Source organism: Galleria mellonella, unplaced genomic scaffold, assembly GCF_026898425.1.
Source record: "Galleria mellonella isolate WM207_F2 unplaced genomic scaffold, CSIRO_AGI_GalMel_v1 utg36, whole genome shotgun sequence".
NCBI lineage: Eukaryota > Metazoa > Arthropoda > Insecta > Lepidoptera > Pyralidae > Galleria > Galleria mellonella.
The window spans coordinates 6,310,731-6,325,661 of NW_026442086.1; the positions used below are offsets into that span (position 1 = coordinate 6,310,731).

General features: G+C 34.5%; 1 protein-coding gene across 1 annotated transcript; it reads right to left on the bottom strand.

Annotated features, from left to right (window-relative positions):
• Nucleotides 1-90: 90 nt before the first annotated feature.
• Nucleotides 91-14,061, bottom strand: LOC113522202 (atrial natriuretic peptide receptor 2-like). Its single transcript, XM_052897388.1, has 9 exons — nucleotides 13,950-14,061; nucleotides 12,611-12,832; nucleotides 8,564-8,704; nucleotides 7,499-7,628; nucleotides 5,851-6,092; nucleotides 5,408-5,502; nucleotides 4,921-5,139; nucleotides 3,875-3,966; nucleotides 91-2,155 (listed from the first exon to the last, which is right to left on the bottom strand). Exons 1-9 carry the CDS (start codon nucleotides 14,042-14,044, stop codon nucleotides 2,030-2,032), a joined length of 1,362 nt encoding a protein of 453 aa, XP_052753348.1. The 5' UTR covers nucleotides 14,045-14,061; the 3' UTR covers nucleotides 91-2,029.
• Nucleotides 14,062-14,931: the final 870 nt, after the last annotated feature.

Consider the following 14,931-nt stretch of genomic DNA (forward strand, 5'->3'; position numbering starts at 1 on the left):
TAATTTACACATCTGAGCATTGCAGAAAAAGAAACGTGATATGAACTTAATGTACCTACTAACATTTATAACTATTTAACAAGTTTCCATACATCTCATACATAACAATAGTAAAGTATAGTAAAATACAGAGTTTTATTTCGTTGAATTCCTGGATACAGCTCAAGTGAATAATGTAACATAGAAATCCTTATGAGGATAATATAAAAATAGATATATTTTGGAATTAGAGATATCATGCGAGTACTACAATGTATAATAACTATTATAAAAACTAGCTGACTCGACCCGTTGACAGTCTATAGTGTAAAAAGAAAAATGTAATTTTTTTCCGGCCAATAATTTATCAGTTCTTCTATTCATAAGTACCGTCCTCGGATTTCAATGAGTATTTAAAAAGAAATAAAAGCATTTTTTATTTTATTGTTGCTCTTCCCGAGATTGGCACTTAGCAACAAATTCAACGATTCCTTTTTGTTTAGTCTAACACGATTACTGAATCGTTATTTATTAAAACAGTTATTGCACTGGCAATAACTGTTTTAATAAATCTTCATAAATAGATAATTTATTTGCATTACTTACAGCACACAAATAACAATATACGCAAAAAATGGAAAATACATAAAATAAGTGACATAATTTTTGCTCTCGTGTGTGAGTGTGTGTGTATGTGTCACAGTAACGCAAAATGGTCAAAAACAGTTTATTGCTTCAAAGCAAAACATTGATATTCTGTTGTAGTTAAAAGCCAGTTACGATATATATAATGTTATACAATAGATGCATTAATATACATATATCTGATGTAATAAATAGTTGATTGGAAATATTTTTTTATTGTGAAACTCACATGATTTATAGATAAATCTGTACTTATGTTTAGAATAATGATATCGACAAATAGAGATACGTATTAATAGAATAGACATTTTGCATCAAAAATATATGTAGAATACACATTCGCTTACATTTTACATGCACCTAAACTAGACCTTGACTTTGATCCCGATATTTATACATCTATTAAAATCTTAAAACATTTAATTCTATAAATCATACACCTCACTAATTAATTCACAACAAGGGCCCATAAGTATACGTTCTACGTAAACAATTTGATCTTTCACACATCTTTTAACCCTTCTTTGCATAATGTTGGAAATTTCCATCATAACATTGAATGCCCAAAAATTATATAAAAGAACAAGTTCACTTTAAGTTGATCGTGTCTGGATACCTTTTTAATGAAAAAAAAAACATAGCTGTCAAATTTATTTTTTTGACCATTTTTCCTTTAATTTTGAAACCTTGATTTATTTCACCAATAAAACAAATCAAAGATGGAAATGGATATATATTTGCGGCGTTTGGAGTTGAAACTCTGCGTCCGTGGGGTCCCGAGGCCATGAATCTTTTCAAAGAGATTTCACGCCAGCTGGTGGAAACCTCTGGTGACCAGAAGACTGGCCTATACTTTGGTCAACGCATTTCCATTGCTATTTAGCGTGGAAATGCAGCAAGTATCCTAGGCACCCTACCAGCTGGCAGTGACCTCAAAGAAATTTTTTATCTTTAAATATATATTTTTTTTTATTTTTTAATTACTTATCTGTAATTAAATAAATTATGTTTATTACCAAGTGTATAGGAGTAATTATATACTTTTTAAACAAATCATGTAAAGAAGGGTTTAAAGTCGTAAAAAAAAATAAGCGACACTTAATCCTCTTTCTTAAGCCTATATTGTTAAATTCCGGAGTTATACGAAATCTAAACAATTTTTTTACAAATTTGGTTACAGAATCAATACAAAACACTTCATTCTTGTGCCGATTTGCATTTTTCCACTATGCCGCTTATATGTAGTTATTTACATTACAATCGTGTCGGAGATCGTGTTCTGAACATCTAATCACTGCTTAATTTGCTCGATCAGTTGCCTCCGTGATACGTGACACAAAGGTACGACAAATTGAGGGAATTACAATAATTCTTGTATCATTTCTAAAAACTTTGGTCAAACGATTCACGACTTTATTATTAACTCAAGAAGGTTCTGGTCGTAGTCGTGTAGACGCAAACAACGCGGGCTCTCGTCCTGCATGCCGCCCACTTTGCCCACCAACCAAAACGTCTCCATACTGCCTTTGCCCTGGAATTTAAAATAATATAAAATATAATGATTGTGTTCCATAAAAAAAACCAACTTAAATTTTGACAAAACCAGTTATTTTGTTTTTAAAACTAAACTACTGCACCGTATGTCGGTGGGAGACTTTACCAGAGGGAGACTTTGTACAAAAGTCGATTGCTTGGGTACCTCTGTCCCATTTGTGTTTCTTCCGTAAAACAGTTGTGTTTGCATGGCTATGTTTCGGTTTGAAGGATGGGATATGGCGTAAATTTACTGGGTACAGAGGAATAACACCTGAATCCTCAGGAATGGCAACGCATGGGGGGGTATTATGTCCATAGTACTATCTGCTCATATCTATAGGCGACGGTTATCACTTTCCATCAGGTGGGCCGTTAGATTGTTTGCCATTCTAAGTTGTATACCGAAGTATACAACTTAGAATGTAAGTAATAATAATGTAAGTAAGAATATAAGTGAGAATATAAGTGGCACCGACCTGAAGAATTCTATTGTCTTGAAAACATTGCTCTCAGCATTAAGACCGCCTTACTGTACTTATACAATTATATCGTTATATGTTGTCTTGCTTATTACCTATTATATTGTAAAATGCAAATAAAGTATACTCATTAATTCATTTATTCATTCTATAGGATTATTCTGTAAGTATATTCTTTCAGATAAATAAAGAATTTTCCAAATTCGATTTACAATTAATGGAGTTATGAAAGAAAAAACAAACAAAAAAAAATACAACCGAATCGAGAACATTTTTCTTTTTGAAGTCGATTTATAAATATGTATACGTTCTTTACATGAAAATAATTTTAAATTACTTTTTACCTAGGCATATTTTTTTTCAGAAACACGTTTTCCCAGATCATAAAATACAGATAAAAAAAACTTAATGCTAATATAAAATGCTAAAGATCTTTGAAGTTACACACTCTTTTATATCATCTATTTTCATTACTTATCACGCATGTGCATATATATATATATATATATATATATATATATATACACACTCCAGAAAATTTTGATTTCATATAGAATAAATCACAAAATAGTAAAAGATATCTTATATTTATGATATGTGATTGAGTTTGATACTTTTTATTCATATATTCTTTATTGACCAAATTACAAAAACTGTTTACTACAAAAAGAATTCTCTCCCAGTCAACATTTGGTAAAACAGAAATATAATCACATTTCTCATTTGCCAAAAGTTGACTTTATTACAGACTTTATGACATTAATAATTGCATGTTTCTATTCAATTTTAACTAGTGTTTATTAACAGTTATAATTATTTAAATGAAATTTAGTACAATAGTAAATACCTGAAATACTTGTTTTATACTTAAGGGAACCCCAGTGTATTTTATTATTATTGCGAGACGGACTTTTTTAGGCAAATAAGAAACCTGTGATCTTTTATGCTCGCCCTTTTTTTTTAAATTCGCTACTAATTACGATCAGCGATAGGAATTTTAAAAACCCTAATATAACACGATCATGACAATACTTACAGCCGGGAGGGAAAGGAATTATTAGTAATGCTGGCAATAGACCCTCTCAGGTTGACCTCCACGCGGTTCCCCCTGAAAACCATCGTTGTTAATTCTAGTGGAATTTGTCACGATGGGCTAACTGACCTGCTTTCATCCTCACCTATCGTCTCTCACTGGTGCCCCGTTCCATTTTCACCCATTAAAAAAAAATACTTACAGCCACGTCTAGCTTGCCCCGTGGTTCAATCTCGTAGTTGCCAATTTCGTCCAATGCCTTCTTCGTCGTATACGATATGTGAATTTTCATTGCTGTAAAGTTGAAAAAACATTCTATTTTTAAACTATTAGATATAGAATACGGTTGTTACAAAATCCATCTGGGTCACCCGAACGGATCCCTCATGGTACCACTCAGGCGTTACCATTCCCGGGACTAAGATTTTACACCTCCGTACCCTGTAATTTCACTGTAATATCCTACCCTTTAAATCACTCAGCCATACAAGCGCAGCTGATTTACAGCATAAATACTTGACAGAAGTACCATTGCAGACGACTTTTGTATAATCTTGCTCTGATACACCATGACCAGTTATAAAGGGAAGTTAAGATTTCAGAAGGACCGTGTCTATGCTAGTTCTGAGATAGTGATGATGATAAACGGGATTACCGTAACCTATGAACTTCTGTAATACAAAGTATATCACACGCGCGTTGCCGACCCTTAAGAAACGTTAATATGCCCTTTTTAAAAAACCGGCAAGAAGATCATTCCACAACCTTTGTGTTTGTGGAAAGAAGCTCCTCTAAAACGGCACTGTACGTGGACGTTCTGGTTCTAAGGCGTAAGAAAGGATTCCTTGCCTTGATAGAATATATAAAAAGAACTTGTAATACTATGAGGTAGCGTCAAATTGATCGTTTCTTGTAGCAGTCTATAAAAAAGCCTTATATTCAAAACAAAGTAATTAAAAATAATTAATAAATGAAAGTCAAGAAACACATTTTACTATATTGTTTCAAGTTTAAATAAAAATCACTGTGTGTGCCTCGGGATAGAATAGGGCACCCCTTCCTTTCCCGTGGGTATCGTAAGAGGCGACTAAGGAAGGGCGAGGGTCAGGCAGCAACAGCAGTCCCTCTTAAAACATCGTCACAGGCCTAACTGCTGTTGCCAACCCGCCTAAAACTCCCCTTATGCGTAAGGGTTATGTCCAGCAGTGGACAGTTAACGGCTGAAATAATAATTAAAAAAACACGTACGTTCTCCAGTACTTTCCATCCTGCTAGCAGTATTTATAGTATCTCCAAACAGGCAATATCTGGGCATTGTAGTCCCAACGACTCCAGCCACGCATGGTCCCGTGTTCACTCCAGCACGGACCCTTAAAAGTTCTTGCGGCCTGTGTGGCACTTTAGCGCCCTCTAAACTCCTCATCAGCGACAATGACATGTCAGCTATTTCAGAAGCATGGCGGTTGCCTGAAAAGTGCTAGTTTCAAATTACTAAATAGGAATTGAAAGGATAATCGAGTAATATATATTATTAATAATAACCTAAGAAAAGACAATAGAGTGTGTATACAAATATCCAAAAATATATAAAAATAATTTTCAATATCTCACAATAAAATATAAGTATCCAAATTAAACCCATAAAACATAACTATAAATCACTACGTAATAGGTAAGCTGTAGGCCTATTTGATATAATTTCTAACTTGACAAATTGCTTTCTTTTTGCACTTACCATTTCTCTGTGGCAGTCCAGAGACCACCATGTATGCGTCTCCAATCGTCTCTACTTTATACACGTTGTATTGCATTATTTTCTCGTCAAATAACCTGTAATACAATAAATTCAATTTAATTTTCCATTCAAATATTCAAGACCTAATTTTTGACAATTTGTGTCAATGTAGTTAAACCAGGAACTCTAAGTTATTAAAGCTTCTATAATATTGTCTGGTTACAGCAACATGATAGCAATAAAAGCAGAAACAATCTTTTTTATAGTTTTTGTCTGTCCATCTGTAAATTTGTTCCTGTATCACACAAAAACTACAGTTGTATTTTTGAAGGTTTAACTCTTTTTGTCTTGATACATCATTTGGTAGTAGTCTATTTTTAATTCCAAAATGCAAGTATTTGACGCCACGAGAAAAAACAAATTTTTAATAGAAACAATCATACTTATATAACATGTTGAGCATATTGATAACTTCCATGGGCGTGCTGGTGGCGGAAATATTTGTGAAACCCACGATATCGCTGAAGAATATGGTGACCGCGTCGAAGGCCTCCGCTGGGACCGTTCTCTGAGCTCGCAGTCGCCGAAGTACTGGCAGTGGTAGCATCCGCGACAGAAGAAGGTCGCTCTTTTGTTTCTCTGCCATAAGCTTCTGTGTGCTTGTGTCGATCGAGCGAGCGAAAGTCTGAAAAGGAACGTTTTGTAAATTTTAAGGACACGAGCGAGCGAGAGTTTGAAGAAGAACGTTTTGTGAATTTAAAATAATGTTCTTAGTTTAGACTTTACCAATCTTAGTAATGAACTTTTCGAAGATTACTGGTTAGTACATTTTCCATATTAACAACAGTGTTCACCATCTTTATTTTATTTATTTTCGTAAATTATATAGGATACAAAAGTAAGGGTATGACGACCGCCATGATTTTTTTTTATACAACTTAGAATGGCAAACAAGCTGACAGTCCACCTGATGGAAAGTGGTAACCGTCGCCTATAGACATGAACAGTACCATGGACATAACAGAGTATACTGTTTCGCCCATGATACCCTCCATGCGTTGCCATTCCTGAAGACTCAGGTGTTATTCCTCTGTACCCAGTAAATTCACGCCATATCCCATCCTTTAAACCGTTTTATTGTAAAAATGTTGTTTTATCAAATATTTCTTAATTGGCCCGGGTCTGATGTTCTGGGTTATGTCCCCAGACGTTCATTACCTCGCTCTCTACAGCACAGGGTATCCTGGATTAAAAACCACACAACTGGTGTGAATGTGTGGCACTTGTTATTATTATATCCATATTGCAAATAAATTTCGCAGAATATTACATTCTAGATGAGAAAAATTGCGTATTAACAGTAAATGATATTCATATTTAGGCTTTACACGCTTTATATTACATGAGTGAAATAAAAGCTAACTGCCATATCGTTATACAACAGTGTAATGGTCTAGTAACAGAGAGTTGGAAATAATTATGTGTTATTTTCCTCTAAAATCATCTAAACTAATATTATAATGAAGAAAGATAATTTGTTTGTTTGTAATGTATAGAGTTAAATAATTTAATCCGTTTGAAAAAATCTTTTTTTCTACAGAAAGCTATATTATCAGCGAGTAATAAAAGCAATATTTGGTTATAAAAAAACATGAGTTCATCATCATCATCATATCAGCCTTCAACCATCCACCACTGAACATAAGTCTCTCCTTTGGAGGTTTTGTCTTTGGCTTTAGAAATGTTTTAAGGAGAACACTGCTGCCCATCCCTCGCCCTCCCTTATCCGCTTTCCACAGAGAAGGAACGGTAGCATATTGTATGCCAGGACCACACAGTGGCAAAAAACATGAGTTATCAAAGCACGGACGAATCTCTAGTACCTTATATTAAACTAGCTGTATCCCGCGAATTTGCCCATGTAAATCAGTACATAAAGTATTCTATGTGCTAAATTTGAATATAATTTATCTGTGTACCAAATTTCATTCAAGTCCATTCAATAGTTTTTGTGTGAAAAAGTAACAAACATCCATTCATCCTTATAATCTACCTGCATTTATAGTATTAATGGAATGGTACAAATCTCACCTCTATAGTCTGTACTATATGACGCAAAAGCAGAACCAAGACGGGAGAAGCTAGCAGTACTATGATGAATATGACGATCCCGACGGCGAGCGTTTGTCTCGCACTCCATACATCTTGCCTTGCTGTAGCTCTAAAAAGAGATATTACATTCAATTAAAACAACACATCGTAGTGGGCACATTCATTACCATCATGTCCACTGTTGAACATAGGCCTCCCCTTTGGGGAGCTCTGCTAGTAGTTGCCACGTTAGGCAGGTGGATTGACAACCGCAGTTAGATTTTGGTGATGTTTTAAGAGGGACGCTGCTGGAGTACTGTTGCAGCGTAAAACAGGCACATTACGAGTACTTAGTATAAACTAGGTCTCGGGCTCGATTTCTGATCGGGTTCATTGAACTTTTCTGAATTAGCTTAAGTTTGGGTCATACCATATCAGGTATTAACTGCCCACTAGTGAACATAGTCCTCCCCCATAGACTGCCTTTGCAATAAGGAATTTTGCCAGCTATTGCCACGCTTAGCAGACAGGTTGGCAACCCCAGTTAGACTTTGGGTATGTTCAAAGATGTCGCTGCTGCCCATCCCTCGAATATTAATTTCTCTTAGCCACCTCTTACGACAACCACGGGAAAGGAAGGGGTAGCCCATTCTATGCCAGGACCACACGATAAGTTTAAATGTTCTGGCTCAAACGCTGATGATCATTGCCGTATTTCTAATAACACAGAATATTCTAGCTTGAGGACCAAAACAATTTAAACAAAAAAGCAAAAAGAATTCTGGGAATATTATTCCATTAATTAAATCGTCAATTAACTGCTTTTTATTATGAAAAGTAATTAAGAGAAGGGTACACGTGACTGAACAGATGTTGCAAAATATTTAATATACACGGATCAATAATTATAATCCGGCGAGATGATACCAAAGTTAATTAAGAACAATTTGAAAATTTTCGTACTCCTAAAACCTCAACCTATCTTTCTATTTAATCTCTAATGCTTTCCCGTAATAGATATAAGAAAGTAGCAAGAAGATAAGAAAGTAGTATAGTAAATCTTACTTGACAGCAGCCCAAAGACGCAACTGCACATTTTTCAGTGAATGCATGTGCTGGTGTAACTTCTTTGTATATAGAATCAGTTCATCCTTTGTAAACGGCATCCCATTTTCCATCAACGAGGGGATATTTGATATTTGATAGCTAAAAAAATAATATATATTTACAATTAAATATGCTTTTCCCATAATGATAAAGTATAAACACATTGGTGTCGATTCCGAAGCACCATTCTCTATCTCTATCTTTAAAAATAATGTTTATTTGTTATTTATTTATTTATTTAAGGCAAACAAACTAGCTCAAATAATACATAATTATATACTTAAATAGTAATTTGGTAGCCAATAGAATTTGCACAAAATAAAATACAAGTAAACGACACACAAAATAAGACAATACTAAATTAAACAAATATAAACAAAAATCAACAAACAAATACTATTGAAAACTACAGCAACATTGTCAATAATAACGCTTAGAAGTTAATAAAACATTTTTCCAGAACAACATGTTATTTGAGAATAATACCTGTATAACCATTAAAAAAATTGATAATAATTTAGAATAAAAAAAAATAGGAAAAATTAAGACTTCTGACTGTATATTAAAGAAAAATTATATAAAAAAGAAATCTTTGACAACAAATTAAAAAAGTTAATTACCTATTACCGCCGTATGCCGTTTTATCTCATTCTTAAACTTTATTTCGATCCTATAAAGGGAACAATATCGGAGAACATATTGTTATAAGTACTCGGTAATCTAACAAATAAAGAATTCTTTCTATAATTGTTAATATGGCGTGGCACATGCAATAATGGTGTATGTCCAGTACGACGCATGGGAGCAACCAGAGACAAAAGTTCAACCAATTCTGCGCAGTCCAATCGACCACGAATCACGTCATATAGAAGACTCATATCCAGCACTTTACGCCGCTCTTCCAGTGTTAGGAGGCCTTAAGCTCGACATGTCGCATCGTATTAGGCCCCTTGATCAGATTTTTTACATTTATAATTGAGATGATGTATAATTTTTTTTTTAATGCCTTCAATGCGATTTATATAAATAGCGTAACACGGAGACCATATTTGAAACGCATACTCCAGCAAGCTACGCACATATACTCAGTACACAATTAGCAAACTTTTTGGGATTAGAGAAAGGTTGACAAGTTCTCAGTACAAAGCCAAGGTTACGATAAGCTTTGCTAATAAATATATCAATATGTGTAGGGACGACCAGATTACGTATCGTATAATTTTTTACAATAGGTAGACCATTAAAATTATAAGGAAAATCTATGGGTGCTTTTTTCTTGTAAAACTTATATGATGCCATTTTGAAATATTGACCGTAATTCGATTTCCAGTAAAATAATCAAATAGCCTATTAAGATCGTTTTGTAAAAACTCACAATCAGTGATGGATTGTATCCGCATATAGATTTTTTGTCATCAGCATATAGTAGATATTTTGCATTTAGAAAAACCTGATCTATATCGTATACATACGCATTATAAAAGAGAGGACCAAGGTGCGATCCCTGAGGTACGTACTCCAGAAGGAATAGAGATGAAGTCAGATTAGTAACCGCCTGCAAACGATTTGTTAGATAAGACCGAACCCATCGTAACAGATCGCCATGAATGCCTAAGCATTCTAACTTACGAAGAAGTATATTATGATCCACGCGATCGAAGGCCTTTTCTATATCAGTGTAAATCACATCTACTTGCCCACCATTCTCCATTTCGCAAAGAACAAAATTAGAAAAGATGGCTAGATTAGAAATAGTGGAACGACCCTGGAGAAATCCATGTTGGTTTCGTGATAAACCCCTAGCTATAAGAGGGTACATGTGTTTATATATTAATTGCTCAAATAACTTACTGACAGCGATAAGGATTGACACAGGACGATAGTTGTTGATCAATTGTTTAGAGCCCTTCTTGTGAATAGGAACTATTTGTGCCTGTTTCCAAATAGTTGGATAACTACATTCATTAAGAGATCTTTGAAATAGAAATAGAAATAGTTATTAATAATAAATAGAAATAGTTATTGGGCGGGAAAGACTGTTAGCACACGAAGCTAAAAAAACTGGAGGAACAACATCTGAACCAGCTCCTTTGTTTTTGTTAAGCGTATGAAGTAACTTTAATACAGATTCTTCTGTTATATTAATGTGAGATAATGTATCCTGACATAATTGAAAATCTTCAGAGCATGTAGAGCTACTTGTTCCAGTTGGTGGTATGAAAACGCTCTCAAAGAAACTATTAAACGCTTTACAAATATTCTGCCCATCCGAGTAATGGTGATTATTAAGAGTAAATTTTTTAGGGTAGTTAACCCTAAAAAATTTACATCAACAACACATCCTTTTTTAGACTTAACGTATTTCCAAAAATTTATTTTGGAAATACGTTATTCTATGGACCAGTATAAACTATTTATTTGTAGAATTGCATCATAACTGCTTTACATTTAATACTATTTTCTGTTTGCTGTAATAAATTTATGTATGTATTATACATATTCACTAATAATAGAAAATATAATGTCACGTATATGTAAATTCCATATATTGTTTGATGTAAATTTGCACGCCGACATAGAGGCAGACTGTATACGAGAAATTTCAGCCTCTATTATCTAAAATTACCTCCTTTCTAGCGAAATAAATTCATTTCATTTCATATCATTTTCTTACTTGATGGTTCATACCATTATAGTTTTGCTAAACTATCAAATTAATATTATGATTTTAGAGCTAAGCTTAGGAAATAGTACTTCAGAATCGCCCCTATCCTATCCTATATCCTAGAGACGGGAGAATGGAATAATATTACGTACTATACATTAGTAAATATAAGAAAAACACGAAATAAAGTTATATATAGCAAGTCACTTGGCCATAACCTAAAACTCTTGTTTACACTTTGATAATGGTAAGGTAGTTAAATGTCCTACTAGGTTAATATCCTCCATTTATGAGACATTTGCCCCATATTTTTTATGCAACTTAAAATGGTAAACAAGCTGACCGTTCGCCCAATGAAAACTGAGTAACTATGGACTTCACTGAACAAACTGTAATGCTCGTATTACCTCTCACGTGCCACTATCCGCGACAGCTAAGATGTTGTCTCCGTACCCTGTAATTGCACTACTATATTCCATTCTTCAAACCGAAATGCAACTATTAAAACACAGCTGCTTTGCAACAAATACACGGAAGAGAAGAGCCCACGCAAATGACTTGTACAAAGCTCCCTCTGCTTATAATGATAGTAAAAATTAAAGCTTTCATTTTGTTCATATCTACATAGATAAAAAGTATTCTGTCTTTCAAGTCGGAGCAAATAATACAAATTTTCATGTCACTAAAATCAGTTGAGCTGTTTCGGAGATAAGCGTGAAGAAAGATTACAACACGAAATTATTATATATTAAGATTTATTTATATCATAAGGTATCATGGGCGAAACAGTATACTCTGTTATGTCCATGGTACTGCTCATGTCTATAGGCGACGGTTACTACTTTCCATCAGGTGGGCCATCAACTAGTTAGCCATTATAATTAGTATAAAAAAATCTAGAATAATTTTAGCTCTATTTTAACATATATATATATATACACTTAAGAATGAATGAATATATAAAATTCATAACATACATTTAGATAATCACAATTACAATCAGTTAGAATCAGTTTTTTTTATGGGTGAAAATGGTATGGTATGGTATGGTAACCCCGCCTGCGCTAACGGGATACGCTGGCAGGGCACCAGTGAAGGGTAATAGATGAGAATAAAAACAGGCCAGTTAGCCCATCATGATGAATTCATCAGGAATTAACCATGATAGTTTTCAGGAGGAACCGCGAGGAGGTCGACCTGGTTGGGTATATTGCTAGCAATGGGATTCTCAGTCTCTATTACTAACAATCCCTTTCCCCCCAATTAGAATCAGTTAGCAATCTATTGTTTTTTGCTACCTCAATAGAAGATAGGCGTGACAGATATGTGTAGTCACTTACGTATTTAGAATTTGTTCCAAAATATGAATATCTTCAACCATTTTCTCCAATTGAAGGTACTGTAGTGTAGTCTGTAAATGCTCCAGCATCGACATGTGGTAGTTCTGGAAGGTGGCCAGGGAATATTGATCCGGTTCCACATTGGTGAGATGAACAGCCGTCATGATAGTCAAGGAGAGACCTTCCATGGTCTTAAGTAGTTCGTAATAAGACGAAATTTGGCTGGAATACACATTTTATGTTATTCTATCAAGTTTCAGAATACACAGCTTCATTTCAGTGGTCGTTATCTCAGACAATACGAGTAAATTTTACAATTATAATAAAGTTAACATGATAAGTATAAAACTTTTGTTATGCTCCCTTTTCCAACACTAGCTAGTATCATAATATTGAGTAGATCCCTTCCTTCCCTATCTATCAAATCCTGAGCTATCAAACGCATTTTTTTTTTATTGAACTAGTAGTTCCAGAGATTATTGCGTTTTTTTTTAATGGGCGATAATGAAATGGTAACCCCGCCTGCGCTATCGGTATTCGCTGACGGGGCACCAGTGAGGGGTGATAGGTGAGGATGAACTCAGGTCAATTAGCCCTTCGTGACAAATTCCACTAGAATCAACCACGTTGGTTTCCAGGGGGAACCGCGTGGAGGTCGACCTGATATGAATACACCCTGTATTGCCAGCATTATTAATAATCGCCTTTCCCCCCAAGATTATTGCGTTCAAACATCTAAACAAACTCTTTGACTTTATTATACCAGTATAAATTACAAATATTTATGCCTGAGGATATTTATATTATGTAATGCTTTTATTATGATTAAACAATCATGTATCATCATCATCATCATCATCATTCTCCTCTTACTCCGGTGATATAAATTTTGGGGTCGGCGTAACATATTTTTATCCATATTACCCAAGGTTTTGGTTTTTTATTTTACAACCGGCCGTCTGCCAGATGTCGTCCCTCCAATCACATATCATTATAATATTAATTAAATGGGGGAAAGGGATTATTAGTAATGGGGTCTAATGAACCCATTGCTAGCAATACACTATCAGGTCGACCTCCACGTGGTTCCCCCTGGAAACAATCGTGAACAATTCTTGTTGAATTCATCACAATGGGCTAACTGACCTGCTTCATCCTCACCTATCATCCTTCACTGGTGCCCCGCCGGTGTATACCGTTAGCGCGGGCGGGGTTACCATTCCATTATCACCCATTAAAAAAAAAAATTAAGTGGCGTTTAAGCATGAGAACTTCCTGAACCTTTCAAATTGGTTAACAATTAACAATTATTTGTAATGATTATGTTTATTTCACTTACCGCCACAATCCCAATGTAACCGATTTCATACTCTTCATTATGTATAATAACAAAACTGAATTTATTTCTTTGTATACTGATAACCTCCTGAACATGTTCAGTGATTTTACATCTCTGAAAAAGGAAACACATTGCACGATTTATAAGGAACGACCGGCGATTAAATGCGCCTAAGAGTGCATTGCATTACGGAATTTGTGCGAAAAACGGATTGGAAAATAATGACAATATTTATTGAAGTAAATTCTTAATTATAAGCTTTTTGAATAGTTATTTTTTACAATTGTACCACTCAATTTGGAATGTAACATTCTTAGCAGTGAAGAATGAGAAAAAAAATAAGCTTTAGCTTTTTTCATGCATTGGATGATAAACATTCAAACATATATTGTTAAAAATTTCGTAAGCACACGTTATATTTTAATAAAATAACTACCGATTTAACTTACGTGTTATTAGATCAAAAAAGCTCGACAGAGTTCATACCCGAAGAGTCCCGAACCCCGTCTTTCTTATCTGTGACGATGCCGTAAGCGCCTACAACCCGCGGTCAGCGAGCCGAGGCATGGAGTCAGGCTCGTGCTCGCGTCACAGTTGCTCATGTCTAAGAACCACGATTTGATTCCGAAACTAGTCGAGTTTTTTCAATCTACTTGTAATTACATGTAATTTAAACCGGTAGGTATTACATTAAATACATCGGCAGCTGACCGCACCTAGTGAATACGCGTACAGTTCTTAGAATTGTCAAAGTAACAAAGTCGTTTTATATTTCATGCTTATTAACGTATAAAATATGAACTTTAATTATTTTCAATGTATATTTCTTTGTACTACATTATAAAATGGACTCAGGTGTGCGTCGACACGCACCGTTTGATGTAAATAATTCATAAATTCCTGATGTTGAATATAATTTTCCTAACACCTGTTGCTTTCGTAGAGATTCGCAATTTTTTCCTACTATTTTTTATAAATCAAT